This window comes from Taudactylus pleione, unplaced genomic scaffold, assembly GCF_031769625.1.
Source record: "Taudactylus pleione unplaced genomic scaffold, aTauple2 ptg000554l, whole genome shotgun sequence".
Lineage (NCBI taxonomy): Eukaryota > Metazoa > Chordata > Amphibia > Anura > Myobatrachidae > Taudactylus > Taudactylus pleione.
This window is the reverse complement of record NW_028284956.1, coordinates 505,721-520,210: the sequence shown is the minus strand read 5'-3', so window position 1 is coordinate 520,210 and position 14,490 is coordinate 505,721. Positions and strand designations below refer to the sequence as shown.

Genomic DNA, 14,490 nt, shown 5'->3' with positions numbered 1-14,490 from the left:
TCACTACAAAAGGGGCAGCTGTTGTTGGTGATCGACAGCTCGCACCATTTTGTAGGTGGGGTGGGGGGGTTGGCTGGCCAAACGGAGACGTTCCCGAAGGAAGGCCTGCCGTTTGGGGGCGGCCCCACTGACATCACTCGTGATGTCAGTGGTGAGCTTCTGGCTCTATTAGAGCCGAAAGCTCTCTGGGGCTTGCGGCAGACAAGACCCTACCACAAGGGTCTTGTCGCAAGCCCCGATGGTTGCGATGGCCTTGACCATCGCGACCATCAACCTGGCCGCTCGCTAAAGCTGTGGGTGGCCACCCACAGCTTAGCGAGTGGCCAGGAGGCCGGATTTTAAAAAGGAAGCGGCCCCCCTCATTCAGAGCGAGCGCTCGCATTTTGCGAGCGGCTCTGAATGATGTCCTAAGCATCTGCCCCTTCCCCCACCACTAGTTAGCTGTATTCTTTCCTTCTACTCCAAGAAGAGAGAATGCAGAAGTAGGCAAGTGTGACATACAGTAGCTATAGGGGTCAAGCTGGCTGTATATTGGATCCAGACCGTAGTCCCCATTGAGGACAGTGAGGACTGCCATCTGCAGCGTTAGTTTGCCTGATACAGCCCTGATACTTAAATCATGAGGGAATGGCAGCTTTTGCATAGTATTCGGGAGGTACCTTAATAAATAGGTCCCTAGGCTTATTTATGAAAAAAAAATATTTGGGGGATATCTGCAAAAACACCAGTTTTCGGGGAGGCTATGGGCTGCATTCCACACAATTTACCGTTGACACACGTGCGCCAGAGCAGTACTGTGGCAGAGATGGGGGATGGGCGTTTGTCAGAACCTCTGTCCCCTTTATGCATCTTTTATTAAATTCTGGTGACCCTTCATTTTTTTTATTGCAGCAATAACAAATTGTAATTATTGGGTCTCAAAAAAAAAATATGCCCCTTTATCTCAAATCTTTATCTTTAAATCTAACTAATATCATCAACACTGACCTCCTGAGATTCACTTGAAGAACAGTCCCACCCCATCATGCGAGGTTTTTCGCTAACAGCGGAGGGCTCTCTTGTAGCCAGGGAGAGAACAATATTTGAGCCCATTCTTGAACAAGCAATGCATTATACATAGCTATACTCACCTCATCATCATCCATGCTATCTGTATTTGCTGAATGTGTTTGTATAGAGGCCCTGATTCAGAGCCGGACGCTCTGACAGAGCGCTCGCTCTGAATCAGGGCCGTCCCTGCACCTTTTTGGAGCGGCCTCCTGGCCGCTCGCATAGCTGTGGGTGACCACTCACAGCTATAGCGAGCGACCAAAATGATGGTCGCGATGGTCAAGACCATCGCGACCATTGGGCTTGCGACGAGACCCTGCGGTAGGGTCTCACTGACACAAGCCCCGGAGTGCTCACTAGTGATGTCAGTGGGGCCGGCCCCAGATGGTAGGCGTTCCCATGGGAACGCCTCTGTCTGGGCAGCCACGCCCACCAAAGGGGGAGTGCTGTCAATCACCATCGACAGCACGCCCCCTTTGGTGCAAGCGGGTCGATGGTGGGCCATTGTGCACGCACGGCGTGAGCACCACGCGTGTGCGAGCCCCGGAGCGAGTGAGAAATCACTCGCTCCGGGGCTTGCTACAAGACGGGGCGGCTGTCGATGTTGACCGACAGCTCGCCCCGTTTTGCAGGTGGGGAGGGGGGGTGGCTGCACAAAAGGAGGCGTTCCCGAAGGAACGCCTGCCATTTGTGGGTGGCCCTACTGACATCACTACTGATGTCAGTAGTGGAGTCACCGGTGATGTCAGTAGTGGACTTCCTGCTCTATTAGAGCAGGAAGTCCACTCGGGCTTGCGAGACCTGAGACCCTACCACAAGGGTCTCCTCGCAAGTCCGATGGTAGCGATAATCGCGACCATTGCCAGGCCGCAGACACACGCTGTGGGTGGTCACCCACAGCTGTGCGAGCGGCCTGGAGGCCAATCAAAAAAGAAAATAGGGACGCCCTGATTCAGAGCCTCTGAGTCAGGCCCTAAAACAGTATGTGTAGTGTACGGACCTTGGTGCAGGACAGAAACCTGAGCATTTCTGTGATTGTGGTAATGAAAACAGGGCTGTGTATAACAGAGAAAGTGATATGATGTGAGGAGGGGAATGGAGGCAGCCGGAAGCCACAGACAGAGTTATATAGTGGGAGGAACAAGGGCCCCAGCAGCACAGAGTATATAAGGAGATGAGTGATGTGTTAGTGAGGACAGGGCTGCATGTGACAGGGGCAGTGACATGATGTGAGGAGGGGAATGGAGGCAGCAGGAAGCTACAGACTGAGGGGTAAATTTACTAAAGTGAGAGTTTTTAGAAGTGAGTTTTAAAAGTGATGTTGCCCTTAGCAACCAATCAGATTCTACTTAACATTTAACTAGCACCTTCTAAAAGATAATAGCTAAAATGTGATTGGTTGCTATGGGTAACATCACTTTTAAAACTCACTTCTAAAAACTCTCACTTTAGTAAATTTACCCCCGAGAGTTATATAGTGGAAGGAGCAGGGTCCTCAGCAGCACACAGTATATCAGGAGATGAATGATGTGTCAGTGAGGACAGGGCTGCACGTGACAGGGGCAGTGACATGCATGATGTAAGGAGGGGAATGTAGGCAGCAGGAAGCCACAGACTGGGAGTTATATAGTGGAAGGAGCAGGTGCCCCCAGCAGCACAGAGTATATCAGGAGATGAGTGATGTGTTAGTGAGGACAGGGCTGCACGTGACAGGGGCAGTGACAGGGGCAGTGACATGATGTGAGGAGGGGAATGGAGGCAGCAGGAAGCCACAGACTGGGAGTTATATAGTGGAAGGAGCAGGTGCCCCCAGCAGCACAGAGTATATCAGGAGATGAGTGATGTGTCAGTGAGGACAGGGCTGCACGTGACAGGGGCAGTGACATGATGTGAGGAGGGGAATGGAGGCAGCAGGAAGCCACAGACTGGGAGTTATATAGTGGAAGGAGCAGGTGCCCCCAGCAGCATGCTGCTGTGTGCTGGGCTCCACTGTGACCTGGGAGGCTGCTGCTGATCAGCAGCAGCAGTCTCCCCTGGATTTGTCCCTGCCCGAGGACCCTGTGTAGCGTGCTGCACCATTTCACGTAGAAGCAAAACGGACGGACACAAAGTTACCGCAGCTGTAATCAGTGCTGTGCATGAGCCACTTTTGTGAATGTAACGGCGTATGTGCAGCACTGATTACAGCTGTCATCGCAAAAATGACAGCTTTTCGGAATAGATACTTATGGAGAGGAGGAATGATGAATTCCTCCGGTAATTAGGTAGAACTCCATCAATATTTTATATTATAATAATATTGTTACACAAATAACTTCTTCTATACTTTTTCCCATAACAAATTTAAAACCTTTTGGCAACATCCCATGTTGTCAAAACATGATCACAGTGTTTTATAGCAAACACGAAAAAGATTTTAAATAGTTTCCATAGCAACACACATTACCACTATCTGCAAAAAAACCAAAAAGGACAAAAACAAAGGCTAGCTTAATTATAACCGTTTAGAGGCTTATGTCTTGCAGCCAAATGAGAAACAAACTACACTAGAAAAGGCCAGGCAGACAGGACTGACATCTATTCACTGAGACCATCTCTCCCGGCCAGCTACAGAAGAGAATTACATTATTTTTTTTATTTATTTTTTTTTGGGGGGGGGGGACATTACGTGACAAAATAAATCAACTGTGCTTTTTTATTGTCACTTGGCAAAAGGTTTGGGGTCTGCTTGCAGGAAGTTGGAGCAATGTCTATCTATCTGCATTGAAATGAACGCTTACAGCCGGTCTACCAAGCATTCCAAGGAAAATATGTCCCATATTTACCAAAATGCGGATGACTGACATTCATCATCTGTTTCCCATGAAACCATTTCGGCTAAAAATAAAAAATTCTTCATCGATAGCCACAAAACATCCTGATCATAGCAATACAATGGAGCTTCTTTCCTATGTCATGTTTGTGGCATAGGAACACAACTATGATATGTTATTATTTGTATATTACAATTAGTAATATATAAACATCTAGCTAAACGCAAGCAAAAGGTTCAAGAGACTAATAATAATAATAATAATAATAAAGGTGTGTACACACGTCCAGACACAGCGACGATCAGATAACGATCATTATCTGATCGTTCTGCAGGTGTTGGATGATCATCATTGAACATCCAACACATGCATTAACCTACAACGACCTGCGATTAACGATCGCTGGTCCCTATAGAAAACGGCTAACATGGTCGAAATCGACCATGTATGCCGGTTTTCCCGGGCGGCGGACGATGGTCGATAACGACCATTCGTGTCTGCGCATCGACCATCGTTTGGTCGTTTGCCGGGGCCATAAACTGGACGATTTGAATGATAACGGTAGGATCGTTATCGTTGAAATCGTCCACTTTATCTGAGCCTGTGTACGCACCTGAAGAGATAAACAATGTTGCTTTCCTAAACATGAGCTATCAGTTACCACAACATTTTATTTTTTATTTTTAGGGATAGGTTTAAGGTTAGGCACTTACAGAACGGTTAGGGTTAGCCACTAGGAGAGACGATTAAGGTTAGGCAGTAAGAGAGATGATTAGGGTTAGGCACTAGGAGAGACGGTTAGGGTTAGGCACTTACCAGAGGGTTAGGCACTAGGAGAGACGGTTAGGGTTAGGCACTAAGAGAGATGGTTAGGCACTTACCAGAGGGTTAGGCACTAGGAGGGATGGTTTGGGTTAGGCACTAGGAGAGACGGTTAGGGTTAGGCACTAGGAGAGACGGTTAGGCACTAAAAGAGATGGTTAGGCACTAGGAGAGATAGTAAGGGTTAGGCACTTACCAGAGGGTTAGGCACTAGGAGGGACGGTTAGGGTTAGGCACTAGGATGGACGGTTAGGGTTAGGCACTAGGAGAGACGGTTAGGGTTAGGCACTAGGAGAGACGGTTACGGTTAGGCACTAGGAGAGACGGTTAGGGTTAGGCACTAGGAGAGACGGTTAGGGTTAGGCACTAGGATGGATGGTTAGGGTTAGGCACTAGGAGGGACGGTTAGGTACTAGGATATACGGTTAGGGTTAGGCACTAGGAGGGACGGTTAGGGTTAGGCACTAGGAGGGACGGTTAGGGTTAGGCACTAGGAGGGACTGTTAGGGTTAGGCACTAGGAGAGACGGTTAGGGTTAGGCACTAGGAGAGACGGTTAGGGTTAGGCACTAGGAGAGACGGTTAGGGTTAGGCACTAGGAGAGATGGTTAGGGTTAGGCACTAGGAGGGACGGTTAGGGTTAGGCACTGGAGGGGACAGTTAAGGTTAGGCACTAGAGGGGATGGTTATGGTTAGGCACTAGGAGAGACGGTTAGGGTTAGGCACTAGGAGAGACGGTTAGGGTTAGGCACTAGGAGAGACGGTTAGTGTTAGGCACTGGAGGGGAGGGTTAGGGTTAGGGAAAGGTTAAAAAAACAGTTACCATATCGACCCTTTGAACCTATCAACCTTCTGTACTAACTTTTGTCAAGTCGACCTTTTTTCATGTCAACTCTTTTGTGTCGACCAAACTACTGTTGACCTTGTGCGGCTCTGCTGATTATACTAGACTGGATGCTGCTGTAGTGAGCACTTGCTCTGTGCTTACAGTGCAAGAGTAGCCAGCAGTACTGAACTTAAATTAGGTTGCGCTCATCATAACCTTAAAAAACTTAAGCTGGCCATACACCTGCACGACCAGCATACGTTCCGATTCAGCATCTGACTCCCCGGAGCTCCCTGGCAGTCCCGGCAGCATGTTTGTTGTTTTTCTTAGCACAGGATATGTTGTATGATCGATCCTGTGTCTCACGCGCTCATTAGGGAAACAGTCATTGAAATAACTTGAATTTCCGCACGATGGATCGCATGAACAAAATAAATGTCACGATCTGCACACAATACGATGGAACATATGGGCTGCACATCTGATGATAAGATCCGATTATAGGAGCTGCGGCAGCGCGCATCGGATCTTACCTAAAAAAAATACACGATTTTCACAAGATCCATCATATGACTCATCGAAAATCGGGCAATCGGCCCAAAATCGTGCAGGTGTATGGCCAGCAAGAAAGAGGCTCTAACCATTTACATTCTAATTCCCCTTTGTGTTTGTCTAAAACGGAGCTGCTATATTGTTGCTAGTAAGGCTGCTTACAGAGCTATTTATTATAGTTACATTATTAGCTTTCTCTATCACTTCTTATCAGGGCTCCTGCCAAACTAACTGCGGAGTGATGATCGGCTCACAATACAACCGCTTGGAGGCTGTGGCCTACCGGTAAGGAATGTGCGCGCCATCATTGGAAGCAGAGACTATAAAATAGCCAACATCATCCTGCATATGGGACATGATTCAGAGGTGGACGCAGTGTCTACGCCGCCAGGCCCGTAGAGAGCCAATCCAGGCCCCCGTTATATTCAGGGTGTGGCTTAATCTCGGGAGGCATGGCCACATCCCCACCCACCCCCGCACAGCCAGAGGAGACTCAGCGGCAGCAGCTTCCCCAGCCCCACTAAAGCTCAGCAGGCCTGCTCTGGTGCTTCTAACACACTCAGCTGATGCAACAAACTGCTGAGATACAGACCAGAGAGTGCTAGAAGCACCAGAACAGAGAGCAGCACCACAGGCAGGAAAGAGGATCTGCACGGGCTGTGACAGGTGCAGGGTGCTAGAATTAACATTATCTTATTGTGCAATGATGTATGCTGATAAGTGGCTGAATTCACTGAAGAATAAGGATGTGACAGGGGAAATGGGAATCTGGGCCTGATTCAGAGCCGGACGCTCTTTCAGAGCGCTCGCTCTGAATCAGTGCCCTCCCTCTCTTTTTTTAGAGCGGCCTCCTGGCCGCTCGCATTGCTGTGGTTGACCACCCACAGCTATAGCGAGCGGCCAAAAAGATGGTCACGATGGTCAAGGCCATCGCGACCCTCGGGCTTGCGACGAGACCCTTGTGGTAGGGTCTCGTCTGCCGCAAGCCCTGGAGTGCTTTTGGCTCTGTCAGAGCCGATAGCGCTCCCACTGACATCACTTGTGATGTCAGTGGGGCCGGCCCCAGACGGTAGACGGTAGGGAATGCATCCGTCTGGCCAGCCACGCCCCCGGCACGCCCACCAAAGGGGGCGTGCTGTCACTCACCATCGACAGCACGCCCCCTTTGTAGCGAGACCCATAGCGACGGCTTGCCCGTCACTATCCGGGTCTCGCGCATGCGCACGACGGAGGCAGGTCCGCCGTGCGCTTGCGCACTGGCCAAACATCGACCCGGTTGCGAGCGCTCAGTGCTCGCGAGCGGGTCTGAATTAGGCCCTCTGTTCAGTGTAAAATCACACAGCGAGATCTACTTACGAGTCGCCGAAGAGCGTTAGATCATGAAATGATTCTTAGATTGACATATGAGCTATCACAAGCTTCAGAGGGCGGTTATATACAGGTGTAAAGCTATGAAGCAAAACTCCGATGACATATCAGAAACTGAACAAAAAACACGGAAAAAATTATATTTAAAAGCATAATTGTAACTTGCTCTTTATTAATTGCAGTAATTCCATCTATGCTAATGCACATTTTACTGCTCAATTTTAAGATACTGTGTTTAAGAACAGTATGATCCTCTAATAAATCACAGAAAATGGAGATAAAGGGAATTCCATACCAACGTGTTCTGTAAACACTCATTGCTTTAAAAAAAATGTTTTTTCCTTGAGCCTTTGGGTGCAATGAACCCGCAGTTATGTAATCGCATTGCAAACAAGCAAAGGCCCTTTGAGAAATGTCAAGGAAAATAAATTGAGAAGAGGATGAAAAGGTTGAGCAGAAAATGAATGTTACATCACGGCAAAATCCCTCGGCTATTTATTCTTCGATTGTACATACCCTACAGAAGTGCTAGGGGAATTATTTAGGAAGAAAAGTCAAAGGCACGGAATGATTTCCACATGATAAAGCCCTGTACGGCAGAGGAGGTGTAGATGGTGCCATCAATATCACAACTTGGGTAGACATTAATGGGAGTCTTATCTAAGTAGAGGCTTGATGCCAGAATGGTCTAAGTGGGACATGGAAGAGTGAGGAGTTTTAACAAAAAGTGTTCGACTTGAAGTAAAGTTTGACGGGCGCAGAAGAGAAATGCTTCCAAGAGCAGTCAAACAGCAGCTCTGGGACAATAAGAAAACACAGCAGTCCGCAATTAATTCATAGCAGGAGGCACTTATATATCAGACGGATCCGTGCAGAGGAAACAACCTACATAAAAAAAAAAAAAAAAAAAATGGATTCATTTTTTGTTACTGGTCGATTTCCTGCTAAGTTATTTGTTCTGTGGTTTGTGTTTTAAAGTGCACTCATCACCTGCACAAAATAAAAAGTAGCTATTATGGGGGAGGGGCTGAATCGTCATTTCTAAGCACTTTCAGTGGGAAAAAAAAAAAATAGGATTTTGGTACTTAGCGATAAATCACTTTCTCCGATTCCACGGCGGACACTGGAGCCTCAGTACAATGGGTATAGAAGTGGGTTAGCCGGGAGCTGGCACCTTTAATAAAAAACTTGAATGGTGGCTAGCTCTTCCCCCTCTATACTCCCCCCCAGGTCAGTCTAAACAACTGTGCCTGAGGGGAGCTGGAAAGTAAGGAAACAAAGAAGCCACAGCATTCATATATAAAGAAGGTTAATAAAAGACAAAACCAACATTCCAATCAGACAACAGTAACAAACAACCGTCTGAATGTGGAAAAAGTAACAAATGCAGGTAGAGCAGCGCAGGGTGGGCGTCCAGTGTCCCCTGTGGAATCGGAGAAAGGGATTTATCGGTAAGTACCAAAATCCTATTTTCTCCTTCATCCACTAGGGGACACTGGAGCCTCAGTACAATGGGGACGTCCCAGAGCTCACATCCCGGGTGGGAGAGCGCTGAGAACCCTGCAAAACTGCACGGCCAAACTCTGAAGCGGAGGCCGCAAAAGTATCAAAACGGTAGAATCTTAGAAACGTGTGCTTGCCGGACCAAGTGGCTGCTCGACAAAGCTGGTTTAAAGAAACCCCACGAGCAGCCGCCCATGAAGGTCCTACCGAGCGCGTAGAATGCGCTGTAATAGAAACCGGTGGTTGCCTGGAAGCCACCACATAAGCCTGTTTGATAGTCAGACGAATCCATCTGGAAATAGTTTGTTTGGAAACCGACCAACCTGGTCGGGCCAAATCAAACCAAACAAACAAAACATCCGATTTACGGAGCGAAGCAGTCCTGTCGACATAAATCCGGAGCGCTCTGACTACATCTAAGGATCTAGAAGCTGGAAAGTCATCCTTAAACACAGGGACCACGATTGGTTGATTCATATGAAAAGCAGAGACTACCTTTGGAAGAAAGGATTTGTGTGTGCGTAATTCTGCCCTATCTTCATGGAAAATGAGATAAGGAGGACGTCATGATAAGGCCCCCAGTTCGGAGACCTTCCTCGCTGAGGCGAGTGCCAAAAGGAGAACCACCTTCCAAGTTAAGTACTTTAACTCCACCCTCTGTAGCGGCTCGAAGGTTTCAGACTGGAGAAAAGCCAATACCAAATCTAAGTCCCATGGTGCCGTAGGAGGCACAAAGGGAGGCTGAAGCCTGACTACTCCCTGGAGAAAAGTCTGGATATCCGGTAATAAGGCCAATCTTCTCTGGAAGAAAATGGATAACGCGGATGTTTGTACCTCTATGGAACCCAGACGAAGCCCTGCCGTTAAGCCAGCCTGAAGGAAAAGAAGTAGACGTGATACCTTAAAAACTGATGGAGGTGAATTGCGTCTTTCACACCATGTGACATAAGCTATCCATATGCGATAGTAATTCTGAGATGTAACCTCCTTGCGAGCCCTAATCATGGTAGGAATCACACTTGACAGGATTCCCTTCTGTCTAAGAACGGCCCTTTCAGTAGCCATGCCGTCAAATGAAGCCGCCTTAAGTCTTGATAAATAAACGGCCCCTGAAGCAGGAAGTCGTCTTGAAGAGGAAGCGGCCACGGCTCGTCTACCAACAGATTCCTTAACTGCGAGTACCACGCTCTTCTGGGCCAATCTGGTGCTATGAACAGCACTCTGACATTCTCGCGTTTGATTCTCTGAAGTAAGCGAGGAATTAGCGGGAAAGGAGGGAATAAGTATACGTAGTGGAACCTCCACTGTGTTGTCAGGGCATCCACTGCTGCTGACTATGGGTCTCTGGTCCGGGAACAGTAAATTGGTAATTTGTGGTTCAACCTCGATGCTATGAGATCGGCCTGTGGACGACCCCACCTGAGATTTAGTTGGTGAAATACCTGAGGATTGAGCGACCATTCCCCTGGATGAATATCTTGCCGACTGAGATAATCGGCCTCCCAGTTTTCCACTCCTGGAATGAAGATGGCAGAGATTGCCACTGCAAATTCCTCTGCCCAACGCAGGATTCTGCCTACTTCCTTCATGGCGGCTCTGCTCTTGGTGCCGCCCTGTCTGTTGATATAGGCGACGGCTGTGGCATTGTCCGACTGTACTCGGACTGCCTGACCCTGCAACAGAGGCTGCGCCAGTTGGAGAGCATAAAATATTGCTCTCAACTCTAGAATATTTATGGGTAGACCTGCCTCCCTTTGAGTCCAGTGCCCCTGAAAATGCCTTCCCTGGGTCACTGCTCCCCACCCTCTTAGACTTGCGTGTGTGGTGAGGAGATTCCAATCCCATACTGCGAACAGTCGTCCCGTCAGCAAGTGCGAGGGATTCAACCACCAAATTAGAGATGTTCTCGTCTGGGGAGACAAGAGGACTCGCTGGTGGAGAAATAGGTGGGATCCTGACCACTGGGAAAGAAGGTCCAACTGAAAGGGGCGGGCATGAAATCGTGCATATTGAATTGCCTTGAAGGTAGCCACCATCTTTCCCAGCAGGCGGATACAGAGATGTACTGATACTCTGCGATGCCGCAAAATCAGACGCACCATGCTTTGAATGGAGGAGACCTTGTCCTGGGGCAGAAATACCTTCTGTTCCACTGTGTCCAAAATCATGCCCAGGAACAGCAGACGCTGTGTCGGAGTCAAGGAGGATTTTTTGAAATTTAGGATCCACCCGTGTTACAAGAGAAGATTCTGGGTTAATTGAATGTCTATTTACAATCGAGCTACTGATGGAGCCTTGATCAGTAGGTCGTCTAGATATGGGACAATGACTACCCCCTAAATTCGCAGCAGAGCCATCATGATGGCCATGACCTTTGTGAACACTCTTGGTTCCGACGAAAGACCAAAAGGTAGTGCCTGAAATTGCCAATGCGAGTCTAGGACAGCAAATCGAAGAAATGCTTGATGAGGAGGCCAGATAGGGATGTGGAGGTAGGCATCTTTTATGTCTATGGACACAAGAAACTCGTCTTTCTCGAGTCCTGCTATAACAGAGTGGAGAGACTCCATCTTGAACCTGAAGGTTCGAAGATAAGGGTTGAGATCCCTGAGATTGAGAATGAGTCTCATAGAGCCGTCTGGCTTGGGCACCACAAACAAGCTGGAATAAAAACCCTGACCTCTCAGATGGGTCGGAACTTCCACTACCACCTGGGACAATAGCAGCTTCTGTATTGCTTCTAGAATAACCTCCCTTTTTTCTGATGCCAGAGGTAAACCGGTTGTGAAAAAACAAGAAGGCGGATCTATTCTGAAGTCCAACTTCAGACCATGGGTAATGATGTCCCTGACCCAGGCGTCCTGGCAAGACTTGATCCACACTTCCCTGAAATGTAAAAGACGAGCTCCCACCCTCTGATCTCCCAACTGAGAAATGAGAGAGTCATGCGGAGGGCTTTGCTGTTGTCTTGTCCTGCTGGGACCCGGATGAAGCTGATGTTGCAGTTCTACCATGGCCTCTAGACCCGCGGGAGAAAGCCGGAGCTCCCCTGGAGCGTCCTCTAAACCTGCTGGGGGGACGAAAGGACCGAAAGGAAGGTCCCGCAGAAGGACGCCTAAGAGGGGGAGCCGCAGATGGTAGGTAAGTGGATTTCCCACCGGTAGCCTGTGAGATCCACTTATCCAACTCCGTCCCGAAAAGAAATTCTCCGGTAAAAAGAAGAGCTTCTACAGCTCTCTTGGACTCTGCATCTGCGTGCCATTGACGCAGCCAAAGGGCTCTTCTGGCTGATATAGCTAAAGCCGAAGATCTAGCAGAAAGACTACATATGTCCTTATAGGCTTCCCCAAGGAAAACGGACGATTCTGCAATCTGCTCAGCCAGCTGAATGAGATCTTCAGTCTGCGATCCTGACCTGAGACCTTCTGCAAGCTGTGTAGGCCAGGCTTCGACAGCCTTATTAACCCAACAGCTAACCAGTGCTGGACGCTGTGACACTGCTGCCACTGTATAAATGGATTTTAGCATGTTTTCCAGCTTTCTGTCGGAGGACTCCTTTAAGGAAACAGCACCGGGAACGGGAAGCACCGTCTTTTTAGAAAGGCGGGATACTGAGGGATCTACAGCTGGGGGAGTTTCGCATAATTTCCTACTATCTGATGGAAATGGATAATAGGATAAAATTTTCTTAGAGATTTGAAACCGCTTATCAGGGTGTTTCCACGCTGAGGTGAGGATATCATCCAACTCCTCTGAAGCTGGGAAAGTGACAGTCTGTCTAAGGGGGTCATTCAGACCCACTCGCAAGCGGCAGTACGCTCGCAAGTGGGTCGATGTTCCCCACTGTGCATGCGCACAACAGAGGGAGCTCCGTCGTGCGCATGCGCGAGACCCGGACTGCGACAGCCAAGCTGTCGCTCCGGGTCTCGCACCAAAGGGGGCGTGCTGTCGATGGTGAGTGACAGCACGCCCCCTTTGGTGGGCGTGCCGGGGGCGTGCCTGCCAGACGGAGGCGTTCCCATGGGAACGCCTACCGTCTGAAGCCGGCCCCACTGACATCACTAGTGATGTCAGTGGGAGTGATTTTGGCTCTGATAGAGCCAAAATCACTCCAGGACTTGTGGCTGGGAAACCCTACCGCAGGGTTTCCGTCGCAAGTCCGATGGTCGCGATGGTCAATACCATCGCGACCATCTTTTTGGACGCTCGTATATGCTGTGGGTGGTCAGCCACAGCTATACGAGCCCAGGACGCCGCTCCATTTTAATGGAGGAGGGCCCTGATTCAGACCGAGCGCTCTGGTCAGAGCGTCCAGCTCTAAATCAGGCCCTAAATCTCTTACCAAAAATAGACGGTTTAGAAGACACCTCTGAATCCTCTATGTGTAAAGCCTGGTGTACTGCAGTGATTAATGCATCTACGCCCTGTGATATAGGTTCCGATTCATCAGGAAACTGAACCTCTTCTTGAACCTTGCCCTCCTCAGGTTCCTGCGCTTCCCCATCATCCGAATCATCCCAATGTAAAGGATTCTGAATAAGTCTCTTATTAGGGACATTATAAAACGAGGCAGCAGGAGGGGCCTGGGACATAACTTTCGTAAGTCCCTCCACAGATTTGGCTAAAGAACGTGCCCAATCACCTCCCTGTCTCTGCAAGCTGCTTCAAGCTCACCAGAGAGTCTAGTCATAACCGAAGTTATTTGATCAGACCATAACGGCTGGGATGGAGTGTCGGCAGCCTGCGGCTGAGACACACACTTGAGAGGAGTTAGATTGTTCTTGTGTGAACTTCTCTGCGCATCTTTTGCATGAGAAAGACTTTAGTGCAGCTTTAGATCCCTTAGAAGCCATGCTGCAGCACTCTGTCTCACACACACACACACACACACACACACACACAGTAGGTGAGAATACAGATATAGAGATATAGAGACTACACATTAGCCAAGGGGGGGCAGAGAGGGAGATTGCTATGCCCCCTTAGCAGTTCTATAATAGTGCAATAAACAGCCCTTAAAAGAAACCTCTTTACTGGCCTTAATCAGTTTCTTATGTGCAGTCTCCAGGAGCAGCCCTTTCTCTAAAATGGCCCCCAGCGTCTACTGCAGAAGTGCTGGGAGGCAGGAGCAGAAGACGGACTTAAGCTCCGCTCCCTCCGCTATGGCGCCTTCAACGCACTAGCGCTGCTGCTTTGTTTGCCCGCCTGAATGAAGTCCTGACTCTCCCGCTAGTCGGGAAGCCAGGACGCACTTACCTTGAACCTGCCATGGCTGCCGGTGGCGGGGTTTATGCTGGGGGAAGCCCGCGACGAGCGCCGCATGCAGCGCGTCTAGGGTTCCCCAGAGACTGAGGTCTCTGTAGCTGGAGACCTCAGCGCAGACCGCAGGCAGTGGCGGTGAGGTCTCCCCGGCAGCTCCAGCGGTGCAGACAGGCAGGGGCAGTGGGCTGCCTGTCTGCATCCTCAAAGTAATTTCTTTAACAGTGCTCTTAGTGTGCCTTAATTGAGCATAGGTCCAGCTCCCAGGGCACAAACTTTACACTGACCTGGGGGGGGT

General features: G+C 49.1%; 2 protein-coding genes and 1 pseudogene across 3 annotated transcripts in view; all 3 read right to left on the bottom strand.

Moving 5' to 3' along the window:
* MEGF6 (multiple EGF like domains 6) overlaps positions 1-14,490 on the bottom strand; it is a 433,964-nt gene that overhangs the window by 227,878 nt on the left and 191,596 nt on the right. The gene's annotated exons all lie outside the window — the stretch shown is intronic.
* On the bottom strand, positions 9,610-11,101 carry LOC148482049 (uncharacterized; annotated as a pseudogene).
* On the bottom strand, positions 11,270-13,525 carry LOC148482048 (uncharacterized). Its single transcript, XM_088452611.1, has 3 exons — positions 13,276-13,525; positions 12,165-12,589; positions 11,270-11,860 (listed from the first exon to the last, which is right to left on the bottom strand). The coding sequence occupies exons 1-3, from the start codon at positions 13,523-13,525 to the stop codon at positions 11,270-11,272; spliced, it is 1,266 nt and encodes a 421-aa protein (XP_088308737.1).